Source organism: Limulus polyphemus, unplaced genomic scaffold (assembly GCF_000517525.1).
Source record: "Limulus polyphemus unplaced genomic scaffold, Limulus_polyphemus-2.1.2 Scaffold1574, whole genome shotgun sequence".
Taxonomy (NCBI): Eukaryota; Metazoa; Arthropoda; class Merostomata; order Xiphosura; family Limulidae; genus Limulus; species Limulus polyphemus.
In genome coordinates this window covers 128,741-152,341 of record NW_013667184.1, presented here as the reverse complement: position 1 = coordinate 152,341, position 23,601 = coordinate 128,741, and the positions used below count along the sequence as shown (strand labels likewise).

The following is a 23,601-nucleotide window of genomic DNA, read 5'->3' as shown; positions in this document are numbered from 1 at the left end:
TGTTTTCTTGTGCCCAATAATGCATAATTTCATTTGATAAACACGTTTAGATTGAATGGTAATTTATAATCAGTCACAAGAACGTCGAATTTGAATCACTTGAAAAAAACACGGGGGTGCTTAACTTTTTTCCAGGTGTATATTAGAATAATGTGTATAGGTTTAAAGTCTTAATTTCAGTGGAACTGTATGATATTCTTTATAGAACTAAGTGTGTGTGTGTGAAGACTTTTCGTGCTTAGTCTGGGTACAGAAGCTGATCAGTTTATGTTACATACTGTGATGCCATAAGTAAAGAAATAATGTTTCCATTAATTCACTGTAGTGTAAATAAACTAAATAATATGTTGAATATCTGGAGTAAATATGAATTTGTCAGATATTTGTTTCAAAGCTTTTATTTCTATAATATGGTGTCTAATTCGAACATCTATTGTAAAGGATACAAATAGCTTTATGCATTCATAATATTACTTTCCCTTTTGTTAAAGGGGGGATAAATACCTCCATGATACTTGAAAAATTATAGGCACTATATATTAAATTGTTGCATTTAATCAGATTGCATATGTTACAAAATAGCAAAGACTGCAATTTGAGAAGAAAGTGTAAAGATGTGGTGAACAATAACTAGCAAATTATTTTGATGTGCTTAAAATAAAATATCAGTTCTAGCAGTGTATTCCTCTTTTCTGTTTAAAACTCGTAGACTAACATCTGTTTTTTTAAGTGTTGTTTTTTTCAATTTGAATTTTATAATTTTAATCATAAAATTTAACCTTTCTTTCTGTAGACTGCTATACATGAACTTATTCATGCTCTTGGTTTTTCACAAGACCTTCGATCAAAGTTCAGAGACTGTTCAGACACAGGTCAGTAGTTCTTTTGAACTAGCAGTTTCTTTTTCTAATTATAACAAAGGTAAGACGCGATTAAAATACTTTTTTACATGTTAAAACAAAGCGTAAGAAACCTTTAACGTACTTTTATTTTTTATATATATTTTTGTATTTTATTTACACTATATTGTCATACTAAGACAATAAAATTTTGTGTTTAGTTCTTACTTTCTTTACAAGTATTAAAACATCAATTTTGAGACATGCTTCTTATTTCGCCTTCGGTGTGTAATTGATCACACTCCATATAACAGTGGATATATTCATTTACATTTATGTGAGAATCACAAATTTTAGGTGTGTACATCATGATCATATCCCAATCTGACTAGGAATTAAATAATTGTTTACTAAAGTTTGCTAAATGAACATTTCAATGCCAATTCCCACAGTCACACATGACTTAGTACTAAGTAAGTACTTCACACAAGAGTTTGGAACAAGATGGTAGCCAGGAACTTGTTGCTAGTCGTGATATGTGAAACCACAAATTGGGATGTATCACCGCATGGATCCAACAAACCTTCATGCTAAATTTGATTAAGATCCATAAACAGGGGGCGAGGTAGTGGTAAAAAACGCCAATAAAAACTGCAAAATTGAAAATTTTTATGCATCTCCCCATGGACCCAATGAACTTCCATACCAAATTTGGTGAAGATCCATCTTCAGGGAGTGAAGTAAAGGTAAAAAAATGCAAAAAAGTCCATAAAAATTGTAAAATGCAGAAATGAAAATTTGTATGTATCCGTGTGAACCTTCTTACCAATTTTGATGTAGATCCATCCATACCCTGCGAAGTAGTTACATGGACATACAACAGACAGTACTGTTATATTTATATAGATGCAACTTCTACATATATGTATGAGTAAGCAACTGCTGCCTTAAACCTGTTAGCCTGATCTTTGCCAATAAAAGCAAATATTTTTGGTATTTATACAATGTGTTTGAAGGTATTATGCATATATTAGTAGGATAGTGAATGTAAAGATGGTTAACTGTCATGTGTAGAAGCTCACATGTACTCATCTCTTACACCTTTGTCCTAAGTAGGACTTTAAAATTTTCCACTTAATGATCAGTTTAGATTTTATAAAAGACTTGAAACTTAAAAAATTAATATTTAATAATTCAGGAAAGGTATACAAATGGATTACTGAGAAAAGCAAACATTGGCATTATAAAGGTTAAAAACTACTTAAAGTAAGAAAAATCTGTATTTTATAATCTACCCTTTTAGATTTATGTTAATGAACATAAAACCTACATAATGATTGTAGTTCTATTGTTGTTGAGTACAGCAATTTATTAGCCTGTTATAACTCCTATTCTTGACATTATTTGAGAAAGTAGGGAAGATGCATCCAAAACAAATTGATAACAATAAGACATGCCCCTCAGTAGCACAGCGGTATGTCTGCGGACTTACAGCGCTAGAATCCGGGTTTCGATACCCGTGGTGGGCAGAGCACAGATAGCCCTTTGTGTAGCTTTGTGCTTAATTACAATCAAACAAACAATAAGACACAAGATTATCTGTCTATATATATAACTTATCATTTATAAAAATCTTCCAAACCAACATTTTAAACTGGCCTTAAATCATTAAATGACTTTTTTTGTCATCCAAGTTATAATATTTCTTCAATAAATACTGTTTTGTTAGTAATTGTTTAATCAGCAGTATTTAGTTATAATCTTAAGGTGAATGCCAACGTTTAAAGTGTAATTGTATGGTTTGAATGAGGATAAAAAAAAATTCCACGGTCATTTTGTAGAAATGAACTGGTTATCAGATTGTCATCTAGCACTGTTTATGAAGTCAGATTAAAATCTGGACATCCTGTATGTATGTATATTACACAAAAATTATATTGTAATATGAATATATCAACTTGTATTCTTATGATTTGCAACACAGCATGCTATGGCAATCAAACTACGTATTAACACAATCTACAGTACAAGTTTTAGAAATCTGAAAACTTAAATCTTTACACACACACACCCTCTCTGTTGTTTTTTTTTTTTTTCGTTTTATTATGCTTATTGATGTTTAGATTTTAAATTAATTTCACACTTTCCTTGTTTTGTGCTTTCCTTTTATTTAGTGTGTTTCTGAGGAGCCTTTCAGTTATTTATTGTATACTTATATACAGCTGTAAGGACTTTTTCTCTACTTGAGGTCTTTAAGTGAAGATTTTTTTTCAGTTGGTGAATGATTGTGTAAATTTTACAGTTACTCTTTTACTGTCTTATGTATATCCTTTTTTTTGTACTAATTTTCTTATATGTAAGTATTGGAATCCAAGTAAAGTTGTTCATATATAAAACCAATATACACTAAGAAAGTATATTAAAAGTTTGTGTTAAATGTGATCTGGAGAATGTCTGTATACCATTTGTTATGTGTGTGCTTGTTTCTCATGTACCATTGTGAGAATGCAAGGCCATTTTATTGCATTTTCCATGTGCTGCTGAGTGGTGGTTCATTTATGGTGTTGGTAGGCTTAAGCATGAATAAACATAAAAATCTTATTGTGCTCCAAAGGGCAGTTTACCTTGAAGAAGAAACTATTGAGATCATAAACTGATCAGCAAAATGTCCTGATTTAAATCTCATATAATTCCTCTGGAACCACCTTGGATGCCAGCTGGGAACTTGTGGGAGAGGCTTAATATGGCATATTTTCCGTTGTGAAAGTAAATAGGAGAGCAAGATAAATTTTAAAATGTTCTCTTATTGAAGTCATATTAAGTTTTATAATAGTTTTAACATTACTTTGTATCATGTTTTTGTTGAATTTTTCCACAATCACATTTATCCTATATATTATTATTATTATTATTTTGTTTTATTCATTTGCAGCCAAACAACTTTTGGATAATGTCTTAAAGCTGTTTATTTAGGAAATATTTTAAAATATTTTACATATGTTTCCTAATATGATAATCAATGAATTTTTTGTGTATTATGTGTTTTGTTATGCCTTACAGCATTACAAGATCAACAATGCCCACTGTGGAAAAGGACAGTTGTCATGGACTTATTTGGAGTGCCTCGTGTAGTACTACCATCAGTTGTTAACTTCACAAAACAGCATTATAACTGTGATATAACTGACTTTGGAGCTCCTCTGGATAAACTGGTGAATATTGTTTGTTTCAGAGCACTCAAAAATATCTTAAAAAGTTGTGAGATTTTTTTTTTCAGGCCTAACAAGTGTGAATACACTCAATTTTGACTGCATATGTTTCTTTTTTTTTTTTTCCTATGCAGTATAGTAAGTTCACTGTGGGTTTCATTTAGAAATATTTGAAAAGAAGATTTTAAGTCTATGTTTTATCTGACACAGACTTCTTTTTTTTTTTTAGGCTTTCCATTCAATGCCAGCACTTTCTTGCTGGGTTGGATTTGTGGCAGCCAAAAGTGTATTTTAAATGCTATTTTGAAATCATAAAGGACACTATACTCAATAGTAATATATTCTTTTAACTTATTTAAACACAGTTGTCACTGTTGGGATTTTTCAGGATTAACAAAAGAAACCACCATGAGATAAGACAAAGCTGTTTTTTATTAATGTAGATTGTAAATTATTACACAAATATTCTGTTTGTGTCTCAGTGTTTTTCTTATTTGGTAAGTAGCAGGTGACATGTGTATTAAGTTACAGATACAAACTAAATAGAATTACCTGATTTTTTTTTTTGGTTTCACCAGATGGTTTCAGATACAAAACATATATTAACTGCTTGTTCTGTTCAGGTTCGTTAGACTAGAAAACAGATCCACATTAGGTCACAGCTTTATTGTGTGAAGTAGTCCACAACTCATAAAGTGGTACGAATTAAAGAATCATATTTTGATTATTTACTGTAGTATTAGAGCTAATTGGATCGTATTAACAGAGAAAAAAAAATTATAAAATGGGAGACAGAATCTATGAGCATATTTGCTTTCAATGTGTAAAATGAGATATCTGTATAGTAAAATGATAATTGATGCTTTTTTACAGCTTTAATCAGTTCATTGGATATGTAGCCAACATTTTATGTCAAGATTACCCAAATATTTAACTCAAATTGCATGTAATTTCAGCCAGATGGTTCTGGAGGATCTCACTGGGACCCCTTAATGATGTATGGAAGTATGATGACACCAAAAATTGGAGAGGTAAGATTGTTTTTGAAACTTTGTTGTAAACATTTCATTTTAGTTGTAGGAAAAACATTTGCCACTGGTTATTACAAAACTTAGGATACATTTTTAGATGTTCTCCGTCTGAAGTATACATCAGATTTAATATAAATACATTTGTTTTCTTTTATGCTTATAATACATGAATATTATTACATATATCCATTTTTTATATTTATTAGCTCAATATAAGTTGAAACGTTTGTCTTGTGTTTTTTCTCTCTCTCTTTATATAAATGTAAGGTTGTGTTTAATTAGAATTATGTTAACCATTGAATGCTTCTTAAAAAAAAACACATGAGAAGAAGTTTACGTAGGATTTTTATTTTGTAGATTACTCAAGTTGAGCATGGAAGGGCCTTGACTTAATGTTAAAGAATTGTATAATCAGACAATTACTTAATGGCATTGTAATACTTCTGTAAATATGATGCTAAATATTATTATTTTTTACTTCACCACACAGAACAATAATCCCTGTCTTACAAATTCAATAAACCTACATTACCAGTAGACATGAACACGATATACCCGATAGACTTCTTGATTTATGAGTTTAAAAGTTTCAAGATAGAAACAGATACTTGTAACTTGTTAATGACATGTATCTTGCTGTTTGTCATACAAGTGTACGTTGTATCGTAAAGATGATTCATTATGTGTGTGTGTTAGCATCCATCACACAGAGTTTTCGGCTCACTTACTGTAATTTTTGGTAAAAAAAAGTAACTGGAAACTGTCTGACAGTGTACATGGGTTAATTTGTTTTAGAATTTTAGCCATAAAAGGGAGGGGGGTAACAAAGCCTCTGAAAAAGAGCACATTTCCATGTTACAAAAATTTTTGTAGGGTAACTGGAAAATGTTTGATGGTGTTCATGGGCTATTTCGTTTTAGGATTTCCTCCAAAAGAGGAATATGAAAATGGAAATAGGGTATATTTTCACTTTTTTATAGACTTTTGGCATTGAATTTAAAGACAATTACTTTATCAGTTAGGTGAGTCAATTATTACTTTTCACACAGCAAGCGATGTAATTAGCATCTAATGTGGTCAATAGGGATTTAATAACAAAATAAAGAAGGAAGGAAAACATTATCTAACATTGACCTTTATACATTTTTTACTTTCTTAACAGGTACTCTCAGTTAGTTTCCATTAGAACTACTACAGCATGTATGATAACGATAAGTTGAAATGTAAGCTATATATATATAAACTTTTTATTATAAAATTATGGTTTCATTTCAGGAATCATGATTGTTTTGTTATTAAGGAATAGTGAGAAAAAATCATGCATATTAAATTCTTTATTTTGAAGCATACTTCCAAACTGAGGGAGTCGTGATTTTAAAGAAACTTAGCCTTTATATTTGTCATAGCATGTCCAGTTCTCTCACTCGAAGCTATTATGAACATAATGTAGTACCAAGTAAATTTTTTTTCAGGTAATTCTGTAAGTTTAACTAAGCATTCAATAACAATACATGGAGCTTTAATATTTCAATGGTTAAAAAAACTTAATGTTTTGTGATTTTGACTTAATTCCTTTCTACAAAATAGACTCCTCAGCTTTTATACATTTTCCAGTTAATGGATTGCACATGCAATGTAACTGTTATACATGATGAATGTAAAATATTCCACTCACTTAATAAATGTTACTAATTATGGTATTTCTGGAATTTAATCTGGCAAGCAAAACTGAAAGGACAATTTCAAGTAAGTTTCATTTTAAAAGCATTAATGTAACTGAGTGAGAAGTATACTGAACACTGGTAACTGTCATTTGTAGCTATTTAACAAAACCCACTTTATAAGGAATAAATAACTTTGTTTCAAATACTTATTTCCCATTCATCATCTGTAATTTGTAAACAAGCAAGTTAACAGAAATTTACAAGAGATTACATATATTAATTAGTTAATAACATTTTTGTAAGTATTAGATGATTTGTTTCTTGAATTAAAACAGTATTTTCACTTTAATTTTAGTTTTCTGTAAACACTGAAGTTTTTGTTATTGTATTAACATTGTTGATATTATATTCAACTTACCACTTGTAGATCAAGGACTTTTTTAAAAAAAAGATAATATAATTAAAAGTCATTATCTTATAACTTCAAGTGATGAAGACTAAGTAGCGTTAGCTCTTACAGGAGAGAACTTATATAATCCATAGTTATTTTTTATTATCTTGACATAGTTTTCCTGTATATTGTAATGTTTATGTTTGTAACCTCATATGTCTGTATAATAGACATATAAATGTTTGGAACTTTCTTTTAAAGTAGTTTTAGAAATAGAGACATTTTTTGTGACTGTTAGTGAAGCATTTCTAGAAAAATATTTTAAGAAGAGTAAACAAATGTTATCATGGTTAGTTAGCTTTTGGTTAATTACTAGTTTCTAACTACCAGCTAGTTTATATTCCTATGTTTCAGCTACTAATTTACTTCATCTTCAGTTAACTCCCAAGAAGAACTGTGTTTATAGTGTTAAGGACCAAAATTCAATCTTGAGTTCTCTTGATAGAAAGGCTAGTGTGATATCTTTAGTAGAAAAAAAGATAACAAGCTCCCATTCCAAGACACATAATTCATATACCACAGGACTTTACAGGAAGCCAACAGATGCTGGTAAACACCTTAATTATGTATACAGTAGTGTATGTGGAATACATACACTATATAACCTTTATTTTAACCTTGAATGTTTTTATATTAACCAATATGAGTTTGAAATTTTGTACCACAATGAAGAAAGGTATTCCCAAAGTTTACCAATTTCAAGTCTCAGATAAGTAATGAGACGTTAAAACTGTTCTTCTTTTTTTTTATAGTTTTTATTGTGTTTTCAACAATAAACCTAGCACTATATATAAACATGGCAGTGAAAGAATTAATATATATACTAAAGTGATTGTATAGGTTACCAAACATGACAACAGTTGACATCTGGTTGCCACAACCTTACATTAAGGATGTACGAATAAAACATTAAAATAAGTTTACAAAATGAAAAAAATGGTTACCACTGTTTAATACAGTACCTCCTCATCTGTATTCTTTGCTTCAAATTTCAGGCAGGATTTGTGTCACTTGATGTGATGACTGCTGCACTGCTAGCTGACAGTGGCTGGTACAAAGTCAACTTCACAGCTGTTGACTCCTATGTCTGGGGAAAAGGTGAGATAATTTATTTATAGATAGAGTGACTTGTTTTATAGCCCTGTCTCAAAACACAAGCAGTATTATTCTGTATCATCTCTTCCTCTGAGTGATTTTGAATTTTCATGTCAACTTTGTGTTTCACCTGTTACTTATTAGTAATTTCTGTTATTAACTTCATAAGAAAAGAAGGATTACAGGTATTGAACATTGCATAGTCTGTTTCTTATTTCAAAGTTGGTTGGGAAAACCTACAGGTGATAACAAATACTACAATAAATCAGTTAAAAATAAAAGCACATTGAACTATTTATTTCTACTTTAAATGCACTCCATAAAAGTAAAAAATAGTACAGATTAACACATATGAATGGAATCATTAAGAAAAAACAACACACATTTATTTACAAAATATCATACTTGGCACAAGAAAAACAGGATAAATACTTTTCCAGGGAAGAAAGATACTTGCATCCCCTCTCTATAATATGTTGAAAACTTTAAACAAGCACTTTGTCCATTATGATATGCAACTCTTGCATTCTGTCCAGGTGTTAGTTTAGTCAGCCTGATGGTTAGGGCACTTGACTCATAATCTGTGTGTCATGGGTTCAAATCCCATCACTGAACGTGCTTGCCCTTTCAGTCAATCCCACTACTAAATTAGAGTAGCCCAACAGTTGAGGGTGGGTGATGTTGACTAGAGTTGGACAAATAGTGGAGTTTGCTAATCAACAGATTAATTATAATCAATTAATCAGTTAGTTTCAACTCCCATCCCCTCCATACTAGTAAACAGGGGGGTGTGATAGCTTCATAACTTTGTGAACCACTGTATTATTGTAACATGGGATTATACTTCCTATTTTTCACCTAGTTTTTTCTTTCCAAGTAATTTTTGAATTATCCTTTGTTTCATATGATAAACATCATCTGGAGGTTGCATTTTGCAAAAAACAAACAAACTTGGTATAAATTTTTTTTAACAATAATCTGGATACTTACTACTTTATGAGTGAATCGACTAATGAATGAATCACTAATGTCAACTAGAGACGACTATACAGTTGTCAATTTTGTTAGTGTGTTGTTAATTCACAGACATATCTAGAGTACAAATATTTTTGTAATACATCTGATTTTTTGTGAAGAACATACTTGTATATTTTACTAAAAGCTTGCCACATTTTGTGTAGATTTACATAGTAAGTTCAGAATTATAGTGAATATTCCTTCTCCAACATTACTCATTATATGTTCATTTTTATCATACCATACCTTTTTGTCGGAACTTTCAATTTATCTGCTTTGTTTTTCACAGTTTCGTTTGAAATATTAGAACTATCGTAGTTCATCATATCTACAAAATCTAAAAGTTTTTTTTCTCTGTATTTGGTAATTTAAAAACTTCTTCACAAAAGGTTAAACCCCTACAATGATACTGTCAGTTTGCTTGAATTACCAGAAACCTTGAGTACATCACTGCCTTCGTTTTCACTGGATATCTTTCTTTTACTTCCTAGAAAAAAAAAGATTTTACACCTTCCAACATAACTTTTCAGATTATAATTCACCAGTTAATTTTCTCATTAAAAGATAAACATTTGTATTATTCAAACATGTCTTTTGTACAAGCTTATTCAGCACTCCTGGTTGACAGGTCTGTGTCAGTTCATTGGCTTTTTCTTTATCCATGTATATAAAACTATCTGGAACTTAGCGCTAAGGATCTGTCCTCTATGTACTGTCACTGCAGTCGTAATTGTTAAGTTGAACTCTATCACAAATAATTTCCAGATTTCAGTCATCCCCCAGTGGATCTGTGGTAATCTTGTAGACTTACGATGCCAAAGTCTGGGATTCTATTCACTACAAAAACAATGAGCACTATAACAAACCAACAGATTTTAGTCACTAAGAAAAGAGTAAGCTTTGTTGAAATAGGATAATTAGTACATTTGGATGTGAAAAGCCTTTTTCTTTTTTTGTTGTTATTGAAAGTGTTCAGTGTAGTGTGAATGTTTTGTATGTATATATGAAAAAATTATTACTTAATGTTATTTCTTTATGTAACTACTTAAGCTTGCATTAGTGTTACAGGAAGAAGTACATTCTAAGAATGTTACAAAAAGTCACAGTTCGAGTGTTTTTGTAAAGTGACCCATTTTTCTTCACTGTCTTATGTTCACACTTGGAGTTTGATTTTAGTGTTAATGTATTAACATTTTTGTACTGTAAAATACTGTATAAGAATTAGGCAGATACAATTTTGTTACTGGTCAGCAAGATCTAAAGTGTTGGTGAAAAGAGTGCTTTGTTTTTGATTTTATTTATTTTTCTTCCTTAATACAATTTTTAAATGCTGAGCTGTGGGCATATGAATACAGGCTCTTTCAAATTTATGTCTGTCATGTGGTTCTTATAGATCAGGGCTGTCAATTTGGATTGCCAAGTTCCTGTTCCAGCACATCTGTTGAACGTCAAACCTCACTGTTGTGTAATCCCAGGTAGGTTGAGTTTGTGTTGATAGCCTCAAAATTCTTTTGTTCCAAGGCAGTACTATAAAATCAAACAAGTCAGGCAGAACTTTAAATGTAAATAATTCAGTGAGTGTATTGTGTTATGTATATAGAGAAACATTATTATAAATTACATCAGAACAGTAAAAGACAGTGATGAAAGCAAAGGTTATCACGAATTCCATATCTGCATAAGACGTTCTTGTGTGAGAGGTAACTTTTGTAATTGTAGATAGTTGAAAATAAAAGTTCTATAATTTTTTAATATACAAAGTGAGTAAATAATTAGTGTCACTAATGTTGTTGGTGTTTTTTTAGCTCAGTTCAAGAAGGATGTGATTTTCTCCATCGTACTGTTACCACTTGTCAAAAACTTAGTCCCAGTCATGAGTGTGGCATTTTTAAACCCAACGTTACTGTAAGTATTCTCTTTTTCTTGAGTGCATTTGTATATACATAGTAAAGTTAGCAGATTTTTTATTTTCAGTCTTTTATTTCTACTAAATTGACTTTATAATCCCAAAATAGAGAGAAAACTTGTGCTTTGCAAGAATTAAAACTCAACAGGTTGACATTACAGTATTCTAAATGTCTATAAACAAATAAAAATACTCATACATAGAACCTTAACACATAAATACTACTGTCAGAAATGTGGCTCTGAGAGATGACAGGTCCATTCCCCAAATAACTTTTCCTTTGCAATGCATAGTACTATCTACCCCCCGCCTTTCCATTACACATAGTGACATCATCTATACTTCCTTACTATTAATTCAATTCCTATACATGCAAACATGTTACGTTTTTAACTGTATAGGTTATAAGATATGTTGATGGTATTTGCAAAACATTGTATTTGAAGTAATTGTATAATTTATTAGGAGAGCTCGTAATTATTATTGTAGTATTTTATATTTCTTGTTTGAGATTTTACCTGATACAGAACTTTGTACTAGCTTTGTTTTGGTTTCTTGCATAAAATTGAAATTTTTCTCTTATGTGCTTCAACATATCGTTTGTGATTAATACCCAGTACCAAATCTGTCACTTATTTCTAGGTTTTGAGATAATGAAGTAAAAGATTAAGTCAAACAAAGTCTTGTACATTAAACAATAAGTTAATTGTATATGATGGCTGTAGTGTGTACTTTTATCTGTACTTGAAACAATAAGTTAATTGTATACGATGGCTGTAGTGTGTACTTTTATCTTTACTTCAAACAATAAGTTAATTGTATATGATGGCTGTATTGTGTACTTTTATCTTTACTTGAAACAATAAATTAATTGTATATGATGGCTGTATTGTGTACTTTTATCTGTACTTGAAACAATAAATTAATTGCATATGATGGCTTTAGTGTGTACTTTTATCTGTACTTGAAACAATAAGTTAATTGTATATGACGGCTTTAGTGTGTACTTTTATCTTTACTTGAAACAATAAGTTAATTGTACATAATGGCTTTAGTGTGTACTTTTATCTTTACTTGAAACAATAAGTTAATTGTACATAATGGCTTTAGTGTGTACTGTTATCTGTAGTGTGTACTTTTATTTTTACTTCAAACAATAAGTTAATTGTACATAATGGCTGTAGTGTGTATTTTTATCTTTACTTGAAACAATAAGTTAATTGTACATAATGGCTGTAGTGTGTACTTTTATCTTTACTTGAAACAATAAGTTAATTGTACATAATGGATTTAGTGTGTACTGTTATCTGTAGTTGAAAGAATAAGTTAATCATAATGGCTGTAGTGTGTACTTTTATCTGTACTTGAAACAATAAGTTAATTGTACATAATGGCTTTAGTGTGTACTGTTATCTTGTACTTGAAACAATAAGATAATTGTACATAATGGATTTAGTGTGTACTGTTATCTGTAGTTGAAACAATAAGTTAATTGTATTTTATTGTTTCAAGTAAAGATAAAAGTACACTACAGCCATCATATACAATTAACTTATTGTTTCAAGTAAAGATAACAGTACACACTAAAGCCATCGTATACAATTAATTTATTGTTTCAACTACAGATAACAGTACACACTAAATCCATTATGTACAATTATCTTATTGTTTCAACTACAAGATAACAGTACACACTAAAGCCATTATGTATAATTAACTTATTGTTTCAAGTACAGATAAAAGTACACACTACAGCCATCGTGAACATTCTTGCTGTTTAAAACAATGTTATGTGTATCATTAATAATATAATGTTACGTTCAAGGCATAAAAGATTAGAAAATTTTCAGAATTTGAGTTTCTAATTTTAACTAAACAGAATCAATGAAAACATTTAACTAAAAATATCAAGAAAGCAAAAGTAAAATATTAAAATATATTCATAAACTCGATAAACAGAAATTTGAATAAAACTGCGTCATGTCTAAAGTTGAAAAAAATAGACTTAGAAATCCTCAGTACAGCTTATACGTACAATTACATCAATAAACTTTTACAGATTATAAAGATCATGAAAGTTTAAAATATTATTAATTTTCAGAATCATAAAAAAGACTTATAACAAGTGTTATGTAAGGAATAAGTGCAAGTTTAAAAGTACACACTAAAGCCATCATGTACAATTAGAATCTTATCAGGAAAGTCAGTATAATTATAGAAAACTACACATTGGTAATATATAATGCAGTTGTGATTGGTTAGACACTAAAAATACACTACTGTGTTAAAAGCCTTACTGAAATTATTATGTTTCATAAAATTATATGAATATCTATAAAGAGAGAAGCAGTGGTTCTCAGTTAATTTATATATATAAAAAAAATACAAGTTTTCAATGTGGATCATAACTTTTTACAATTAATTGATAAAATAATGCAAGTAATTTAAATAGTGTTTGGTGTGGTGTCCATTCAGGCCTGATCTTACAAATTATGCATTATTTTTCACTTAAAGGTTATCAACATTTCAATCCAACCACAAACTAAATAGGTTTAAGAATATATTTATTAGTATAGAACACACTCAGCTTTTAATCTAACTAATAACTATTATTGTTACAACATGAAATTACCTCAGAAAACTTCTCATTTACCAATTAACTAAAATTAACAGTTATAGTAAAACTTACCATACCACCAGTAGTCAATAAAAAGCATGCTTTCCTTCTGCTATCTGTTTCATGTGTTCTATTATTTATCACAATAACAGCATCTCGATCATGGTTCAACAAGAGTATTATTTATTACAATAACAGCATCTCAATCATGGTTCAACAGTACTATTATTTATCACAATAACAGACATTTCAATCATAAATCAACAATACTATTATTTATCACAATAACAGCATCTCAATCATGGTTCAACAATACTATTATTTATCACAATAACAGCATCTCAATCATGGTTCAACAATAGTATTATTTATCACAATAACAGCATCTCAATCATGGTTCAACAGTACTATTATTTATCACAATAGTGACATTTCAATCATGAATCAACAATACTATTATTTATCACAATAGTGACATTTCAATCATGGTTCAACAATACTATTATTTATCACAATAACAGCATCTCAATCATGGTTCAATAATACTATTATTTCCAGTTAATAAAGAAGAAATCTACAAACCTGTTCTTTCAGTCAGTTAATGTTTTTCTTTTATTGTTGAACCATGATTGAAATGTCACTAGTGTGTTACAGTGATTGGAATAAATAATATTGCAAAACAGCGTTTGAAATAATATAAATAGCACAGTAAGTGTAATATGATTATATCTTTATCATTGTGAGACTAACATAAGTAACAAGATTTCTCTCTTTTTTTTTTTTCTTCTGAAAGAGAGTACCTTCATGTCTTCAGTACAACTGCATCAATTCCTCTGTTATGGAAGTCTATGTTGGTGACACTACTGTCACCTGTTGGAATAATTCAGCAGTAGTAAGTTGGATACAACAGATTGATTGTTGCTGTCTACACACACACATGTATATATTTCTTTAGAAAAAACAATTCATTACACTCTGATCGTTGACTAAGAATTTTTTTTAAAAAACATTTAGTATTCTGTTTGCAACAAAAATGTAAATAAAATATTTTGAACAAAACCTTTTGATATAATACATTTCAAAAATTATAAGTTTATTGATATGAGTGTATTAGTATTTCATCCTGAACAGGATTCTTTTAATTTTTAATATACTATAACTTTGAACTTTCTGTTATGTGTTAGGGAAAGAGTGAATGGGAAGTCAGGAAATCATTCATATCAGTAAAAAAATTTATTTCTAAAGTTTGTCATAACCAAACTTTTATATGACAAAATATGTTTATTAAATTCCAGTTAGTAATAAGAATATTTAAAACAAGTAAAATGAATGTTTTTCTGGTATTGTTTCACCACAGCTAAGTCAAATGTAGATAAGTTGAAGTATTGTAGTTGTCAGTAGCTCCTATCTGAAGCTTTCATGTGTATTTTCAAAGTTCAAAACTATGTGTTCGTTGTAGGAAAAAAAAGAAAAAATCTTGCAGTGTCCACCATTGAACATATTGTGTCGAACTTTGAAACACCATCATTTCTTGATAACTACCTCAAGTGACCAAGCTTCATCTGTAATAGAAACTGAACTTTGTAAGTTAATTTAATATTCTAATATAACTGAATGTTTATGCTTGTGGAATTTAACCCCTTTAAGTTGATAATTAATTGTTATCTCCTTTATGCTTATTTTTTGTTTGTAAGTTCCCATAAAAAGCAAAAATGCTGAACATTTCTTGCAGAATAGTATCATTTGTTTTGACGGAATATAAAAACAACAGAAGTTCAGTGTGGCATGATATTTAATTCACCAAAATCAATGTATATAAATCTGTATCAAAAAAGGTACATTTCCATAATATTTATATTAAAAAGTTTTAGAGATTACAGTTTGGAAGTAATAGAGCCTGTATTAATGCCTATGATTTTCTTTAATTAATTATTTTAAAATTATGATTCAGACTACACATATTGTTAAAAGCCCAAAAATAAAAGCTTAGTCTGCTTCTTTCACTGTATGAAATTATAGTTTCTTGGTTCCATCTCTTGCATTTAAATTTGTTTCCAAACAAATTATCTTTGTAGTCTCATTAAAAACTAATTCTGTAAATTTTCCAGACAAAGAAGTTACATTAGAAGTGATTTTCAGCAAGCCTACACAGCAGGATATTATCCAAAATGGAGTCCCTTTAAAGAACTTTAAAATAGCTGCAGTGAAAAAGATCTTGAATTTAACTCAAATTCCTGAATCATGGTTGTACAAGAGTTCTCTGTCATGGACCAGTCATTATCTTCTAACTGTTCAATGGAAAACTAAAATAAAGTCTGTTGCCTCGGAAAGACTTTATCAACAAGCCTATCAAAGAATTAAAGCGTTATCTCAACATGGAAAGTTCTGCTTTATGTATGGAGACAACCTAAAAGCCACAGCCTCCCGTGTAAAGTAAGATGCTCAAATATTTGTAGGATATAGATGATATGTTGGACATAATAACTTTAATGTTTTTTCTCGTATACCAAAAATAAACTAATACCTGAAAGTCTATAAATGTATTCAGGTTGTTTCTTGCATATATTTTGAGATTTAAGTGATTTTAACTTTTCTTGTTAAATAAGATCAAATTAAAGCAAATTTAGCTTATTGAAATTCTTGTTAAATAATGTAAAAATTTACAATTTCTAGCAAATTATCCCGTATAATTAAAAGTTTGTTTACATGTGGTACAACACAAGTAATAATTTGATTAGTGACAAAATGGAATCTTATTATTAAACTATATTATGCCAGGCAATAATGTTATGTTTATCTAATTTTTTTTGTCACTGTGAGAAAGTAAAGTGTTCCATGTATTACATATAGAAACTTTTTTCATTATATTTTATCATTTTCATTACAGATTATTTTTTGTAATTCAGTTATGTTTTACTTGATATAGTTTTTTATGTATTTTGTCACAAATGACCTGAAAAACTTTTCCACTATGCAATGCAGTTAAATACATAATAACTTTATGATGGAGGATAATATCCAGTTTAAAAAATTCTAAGTAGAATAATATTATGATTAATATTTCTATTAATTATAATGAAATGAAGATTTGTAACTTTTAAGTTTGTGTTTAAATTTTCTGTCATTTTATTAGTATTTAATATGTTGTCAAAGATTTGAACTATACAGAACAGTCATTCCTTTTGGAACCAAGTTTAGTTGGAATCATTCAAAATGTGTAGTCATGAAAAGTGGACACGCAGGCAACATTTTGCTCTATAGGTATACATATTGTGACCTATTACATTACTTAGTGCTTAACTAACTTTGGAAGCTAGCTAATAACTGAATTTCACTTTGTATTTTAAGACTTGTATAAAGCTTTGTGTAAGTACTGAAGAGGTAACATTTTATAATTATATAAAGAATGCAACTGTTTGAACCTTCTAGGCATTAAATGTATCAGTATACAGTATAATGTGTTTTTTGTCTCCAGCTTGGTGTCAGCTCCTAGTACCAGCAGAAGTGCCAGTTCTGAAAGATACGTGGTGCTAGCTCTTGTGATTGGACTTCTAGTTGGTATTGTAATACTAGCAGCAGTTAACCTAAGCTTTTGGAGGTATCGACAAAGGATTCACCCAAATAGAAACAGGATCCACATTTGATGCAGGCTAGAAAATTTAACCAGCAGAATTACATTACCAAAACCTTAGAAAACTCTAGTATAATAATTTGAGTTCTCTTTATATTAACTGTTAACATGAACTGTTCCAGACTTATTAATAGAGGATATATTTATCATAAAAAATTTTCTAATTTGGCACAGATTCACCTGCCATATATTTCTCAAAAATTTTATAAATTCTTAATTCTAATGATGGTTTTGTAGAGTTCAGAGTTTGTTCTAAATAATAATCAGGACTACCAGTGAATCTTTAAAATCTATTTTTCAGAAGCTTATCCTTTAAAATCTGCATAATTGTTGAAAAAGCCTTTAATAGCTCATAACAACCTGTTTTTCTAATGTTTAAGCTGTAATATATATATATATTTACAGAAATTTAATTTTTTGCCCTTTCTTTAAAATGTAAAATTCAGTTCTTGGTTGTAGCTGTCATACTTGTCCATTAAGCAGTCATTCATTGTGGCTAGTGACAGATGCAGCCTGGGAGCAAGACCTTAGAATACACTACAAGTAATTACATAGAACTTTACAGTTCACTCATAAGTTTATCTCAGGTGAAATCACTTAAAGGGTTGACAGAAGAATCCAAAAGATCAAAAAGTGAGTTCAGAAATGAGCGTGCTCAGTTACTAGGTGAGAAAGATTATTCTTAACTTTTAAGTAGTAAGTGGAAACTGCTATATTTTAAAATCATATCCATATTTGGTTCTTTAATACTTAATTCATTATAATATAACACCTCTGCAAGAAAGATTTTAATAAAAATAGCCTCCAATTTGTCAAATTTAACTTTCATTTTAAAGGCTTGCAGAAGCAGACACATAAGGTAGGCCTGAATAAATAGTATTAAGAGTTGATGGTATGAAATGTAAATGAAATCTTTCAACATAGTCAACTTTGGTGCTTTGATTTTAAGGTTCACCAAAGTTGTGAAATTAATAAAAAATACTGAAAAAGGATATTGGAACGTTAACTATACTTTGAATTGCCATCAAATGAATTCATTTCAAGGCATAATTTTTTGTTATTCACACCTATAAAAATATGTTGTTATGTGTGTTTTATACTGACACACAATAGAATGAGAATTATCTGAAGACGTGCAATATTTGAATAAGTTACAACAATATACTTTGGATAAAATAAAAAAAAAGGCTTTTTTACAGGTTTTATACTATCATAACTTTGATGGTAAGGATGATAGAAACTAGTACAAAATGTAACATTTAATTCATTGTTGGGCAGTCTAATACGTTGCTCTAAATATTACCGCCAAACAAAAACTTAGAAATAATGATGTAATTCTCACATTTCTGTTATTTATTGCTTTTTTTTTCTACATTTCAGGCAATTGCCTTTCATTCAAAACAAAATGAAAAGCAGTAATAATTAGACTATGTTCTTTGAATCAGTATTTTTTTTTTTTTGGTGCTACTACTACTAGTCCATTTTTTGTGGTATTTTCTGTAACATTATTCTAAATGCATCTTACTTGCTAAAAGTTTTCTTGTTCTTTTTTATTTTATGCAACATTGTTTAGAAATAGTTTTTATAATAAAAGTTGAAAAATTCTCAAAGTCATTGTAGTAACAACTTTTTTTTGCTTTATTGTTACATGTTAATTAGGCTCAATAATATTTTGTATTGATTTTTTTCCACTTAAGATATTTAATTCCTTTTATTATCTCGTGTAATACTCAACCCTGCCCTTAATGGTTGTAATTAGTTTTATGTGTGGTATGTACTATTTTTTGCTAGATTTATAATAAATCTCTGATCAATTGCAATAATAATTTTGCAGATAAGTCAAAGAAATTCTTGTACCATGTTTTCTCAGTTCTAACTTCATTAGGTTCAGAATTAAACTCTAATATCTTTTAAGTGATATTCAGTGTAAAGGCTAAAAGCCATTGACCAGGTAAGGAAGATTTGTTACTACAACAGACAACAATGTTTCATCCCATAGGAGCGGACCATCATAAGGATATGGTTCAACTGAAACCTAACAATGGCCCACTGCTGTGGGCTGAATTATTGTTATTTCTCATGTTACTATAAAGCTGTTTATTATATATACTGCATTGATTTATCTAGTGGAGTTCTCTTTTCAGTATTGTCTTTAAGATAAAGCTTACTCTTATCATGAAAAGTAAGTTGGTAGCTGTTTAGCTCCACATTTTTGTGCCTCGGAGTGTGTAATTCAATATTTAAATCTCGTGGTTGCTCAAATATTTTATTATTTTTTTAATGGTAAATTTCATTTGGTGTTATGTTTTATGACTCAGTTTTTAAATCATCTTAGTGAAGCCCATATATAAAAGAAAATTGAAGAACTTATATGTATGTGTGTGTGTATGTGTGAAACAGAACTCATTTTGATAATAAGTTAGCACTTCACATAGAAGCACATGCTTAAGATGGATCAAGTTAAACTTGATATTTGTTAACTCTTAGCTTAGGAATTATCAGTACTGATTAAAATTCCAAAACAAAATTTGTTTTGTTTTCCTTGTATATAAAAATATATAATCAATATATGATGATACTTAGGTACATTCATGATTGTACTATAAATGTAGTCATGTTGGTGTTAATACCGTGTTACAGAAGAGTGCATACATGTAGTTATATTACTCTTAAGCATCTGTTGATTCATAGAATCTGTTTAAGAGGTGTCTTTACTTGTAGATCTCACACAAACATTATTCCATTATTCATAGTTATCTTGGTATTTTTTGCTAAGAAACAGTTTAATATTTTTTTAAACGAGCCTTATATTACTTTGTACGTTTATACTGCAGCTATTTTGCGGGTATAGATATTGTGTTTCCACATGTTGGAGAAGAATATTTTGATGACTTGTGTATTTTTGGGATTCTGATAGTAAAATCACAGGACAAGTATCTGAACTTGGGGATGCAGTTTGAATGCCTTCATATCACTTTCTTCTAGACTGTTGGAACTAATGTTTTTTAAATAGATGGGTCCTAAATATGGGCTCAAGCAGGCTTGAGTCTTGCTCTTAGATGAGTATAAATTGTAATTGTTGAGTGATTGTTTAAAGTGTGAGTTTGACAGTGAAGGTAATCAACTGTAGTTTTAGTTGCTAGTTGAACTCAAATACTTTTAAAGAGTTATGAAAAGGCAGATTGAGGTCCAGTTGTAACAGATTACACAAGAAATAAAGATGATAGAAGTGAATGACTCAAGCTAAAGATATTCATGTAGAGAAGCTTGCATGTTTTTTTATTTACTCAAGTAGGTATTGAACACCAGAGTTTTCACATGTCAGGCAAGTGCTCTACTAACTTAGCTAAAAGGAAGTTGCTAGTAAGGCACTTTTTAACAACTCAAACTACTACATATTTTTATCTCACATGCTTTAGATGGATAAGCAAATCATGTATCTCTGTACTGGTTCATCAGTTTAAAATGTACTTAGTTATTTTTATTCATTTATCTGTTTCAGCAAAGTATGAACTGTGTGTATTTTTTCTAGTCTAGACTGTTCTCTAAAATTATCCATTTTAGCCTGGTCAAACTGGTTTATTCATTTGTTCCTTGTTAAGTTAGTCCAGTTGCTAAAATATATGAACATAAAGTTACTTAAGTAAACTGTTACTTTTTTTTTAGTTAATTCATTTAATTGATTTATTAATGTTACATGTATGAAATCATTCATCAGTTCTGTATCTGCCTAGTTAGTTCTATTATCAATTTTAGTGTAATTAAGATTGTTTAATAACCATATATATATATATCACTCCATGCTTATTTTAGTTGGTCGATTGATTTTTCATTGCCATTTAACTGGTTCATAAGAATCATTTATCTTGCTTTTTTCTACATCCATTTAGTTTTATAAGCATTTATCTTTACTGAAACTAGTCAAGTTGGTTAAAAATGTATCACTTTCTGCCTAGTTCAATTGACTCACTAGGTATATATCAATTTGAAGTTGTTCTGGATGGTACATTAAGCATTTGTCAGTTTCCACTGTGTTTTGTAAAAAGTAGATTTTTTTCCTGTTTGTGTGGTTCACTAATCATCAGTTACTAGCTAGTCGTATTGTTGGTTCATTTAGCATTTGTCAGGTTTTACTCAGTTCATTTGATTATCTAAGCGACAACCCAATTTAGCTGTTTCAGTAAGCATTTATCAGTTTTAATCTCTTCCTGTGGTTTATTAATCATCAGTTTCAAACTAGTTAAGTTAGTTGAGCAAGAATTTATCAGCTTCTACTCAGCTAAGCTAATTATCTAAGCATTATTTAGTCAGAATTCTACCCATTTCTTGATTTATCTCTTGATTGTTCTAGACTATTCTCTTGTCGACCCCAGCAGCCAGACGAGACAGAAGAAACCCAGCCAGTTTAGGTAACAGAACACTGTGTGTGTGTGTGTTGTTAAATATAGAACTTTTTGTACTTTCACTTGTTACCCATTTTAAATTTGTTCTTTACTTAACAATCCTGAACCTGTATTTTGTGGGAAGAGCAAAGAGTTCCAACAAAATGCAGGTTCGGGACTGCTAAGCAAAGAACAAATTTAACACAGACAATAGAGGAAAACAAGCAAACACAAGCATAGTTTGAAACACAAAATTCTGTACTAAGGAAACAATAAAAAACGTTAAAAAATTCACATTGTAAAAATAAGAAAAAACGTTTTTAGAATTGTGTAAATGTTATTTGTCATTTTATAAAATGTGACTTTTTTAACAGTCTTATGTTACCTAAACTGGCTGGACTTCTACTTATTTCTGGCTACAAAAGAAGAGAAATTAAGATCAAGAGCTAACATTCACTAATGTCTTACCATGTCAACTAATTCTATAAGCTTTAATCAGCTTATGCTTTTTTTTGACCAATTTAGTTTGAATTTATCTCTCAAAATAGGCCAATTGATCCATTAACCATTAGGTTTTCATTAACCTAGCTAGTCTTGATAATTTTTCCTGTTGCCAGTTGTTTAATGAATTATTTTAAGAAAGGCATCTGCTGTCAGATAAGTCAGATCTTGTTATTACAGTCACATTGTTGTTGGTTTACGCATGTATGTCTATATGCATTTTTTGTAATATTTGGGAGTGGAGTTGGCTAACAGCTTGCAGAGATGATGCAGTGTTTAGTTAACTAGGCACAGCTAACCCTAAGGGTAATCCCAGTATTTCTTACTGTTATCAGGTGAGCAGTAGCTTAATGCCACATTAAGGCAAGTTTGTTTCCACTCTATCCTTACTGCATCAAATTTTAAAAACATCTTTTTACATCATATGTGGTGGGGAGTAGCAGAAAAAAACCAAAGAATATTCGAAAGTGGTTAATTAAAAACATTTATACCCCTTAACAACAGTGATTACTATTTTAAGTACGAATGATCGGCATGTGTGTATTATTTTATAATTTGATAAATAACTAAAATCAACGTTTTATATTTATACAATTTTAAAAACTTTATTGAAGTTGTCTATGGCTTCTGCTTTAAAAGCACACTCTACTGATGACTTCAATAAAGTTTTTAAAATTGTGTAAATATAAAAATGTTGATTTTAATTATTTATTAAATAGATCAGTGTTTTCTTACATGCCCTCTATCTTTATCTTCTGAACCTGCATGATTTACTGCAGGTTAATAAACTTTTAGTTTTTGAAGCCTTCAGTGATTATAAAAAATGGAGATCTTAGCTTAAGCAAGAACTGTGGATTGTGAAGTCTAGTAAGCGCAAAGAAAATTGTTATTATAGTTTGAGTTTTTTTATTCTTGTTTTTTGTGCACCATTTTATATGTACACATATGCTAATGGCTCTATTTTATTAGTTTAAAACCTTTTTTTATATTAGTTGTTTGTTCTTACATTTTATAATTACAAAGTGACTCCTACTTCTTTCTAATGATTTCATTGAGATTTATGAAAACCTTGTTTTCGTAAGTATATTTTTTAACATTTTGCTTTTAGAGATAACCTTTTAATGACATGTATAAATTTCATGAAGCCAAAGTACAATCTGTTTACCTGTGTTCAGCATTTTGTCCAAAATTTTTGAACAAATTACAACATTAAAATAAAGATTAATGTAGTTGTTTTATAGCCTTTAGTTTTGTACTA

At 29.6% G+C, this 23,601-nt stretch overlaps 2 protein-coding genes across 2 annotated transcripts in view; both read left to right on the top strand.

The window, feature by feature from the left end:
* Nucleotides 1-12,537, top strand: part of LOC111086944 (leishmanolysin-like peptidase) — a 16,565-nt gene extending 4,028 nt beyond the window's left edge. The window contains exons 2-8 of the mRNA XM_022391847.1: nucleotides 794-872; nucleotides 3,900-4,051; nucleotides 5,005-5,079; nucleotides 8,190-8,292; nucleotides 10,700-10,781; nucleotides 11,112-11,211; nucleotides 12,526-12,537. Coding sequence (XP_022247555.1) covers nucleotides 794-872; nucleotides 3,900-4,051; nucleotides 5,005-5,079; nucleotides 8,190-8,292; nucleotides 10,700-10,781; nucleotides 11,112-11,211; nucleotides 12,526-12,537 — 603 coding nt within the window. The remainder of the gene's footprint in view (nucleotides 1-793; nucleotides 873-3,899; nucleotides 4,052-5,004; nucleotides 5,080-8,189; nucleotides 8,293-10,699; nucleotides 10,782-11,111; nucleotides 11,212-12,525) is intronic.
* Nucleotides 12,538-14,503: 1,966 nt separating this feature from the next.
* Nucleotides 14,504-23,601, top strand: LOC111086946. The gene is made up of 4 exons (XM_022391851.1): nucleotides 14,504-14,721; nucleotides 15,289-15,412; nucleotides 15,938-16,262; nucleotides 17,305-23,601. The coding sequence occupies exons 1-4, from the start codon at nucleotides 14,668-14,670 to the stop codon at nucleotides 17,471-17,473; spliced, it is 672 nt and encodes a 223-aa protein (XP_022247559.1). The 5' UTR covers nucleotides 14,504-14,667; the 3' UTR covers nucleotides 17,474-23,601.

Coding starts and splice junctions, on each gene's coding strand:
- LOC111086946 (XM_022391851.1), top strand. CDS start 14,668: ATGGAAGTCTATGTTGGTGACACTACTGTCACCTGTTGGAATAATTCA. Junction 15,413..15,937: donor TGTAATAGAAACTGAACTTT/GTAAGTTAATTT, acceptor TAAATTTTCCAG/ACAAAGAAGTTACATTAGAA. Junction 16,263..17,304: donor GCCACAGCCTCCCGTGTAAA/GTAAGATGCTCA, acceptor TTTTGTCTCCAG/CTTGGTGTCAGCTCCTAGTA.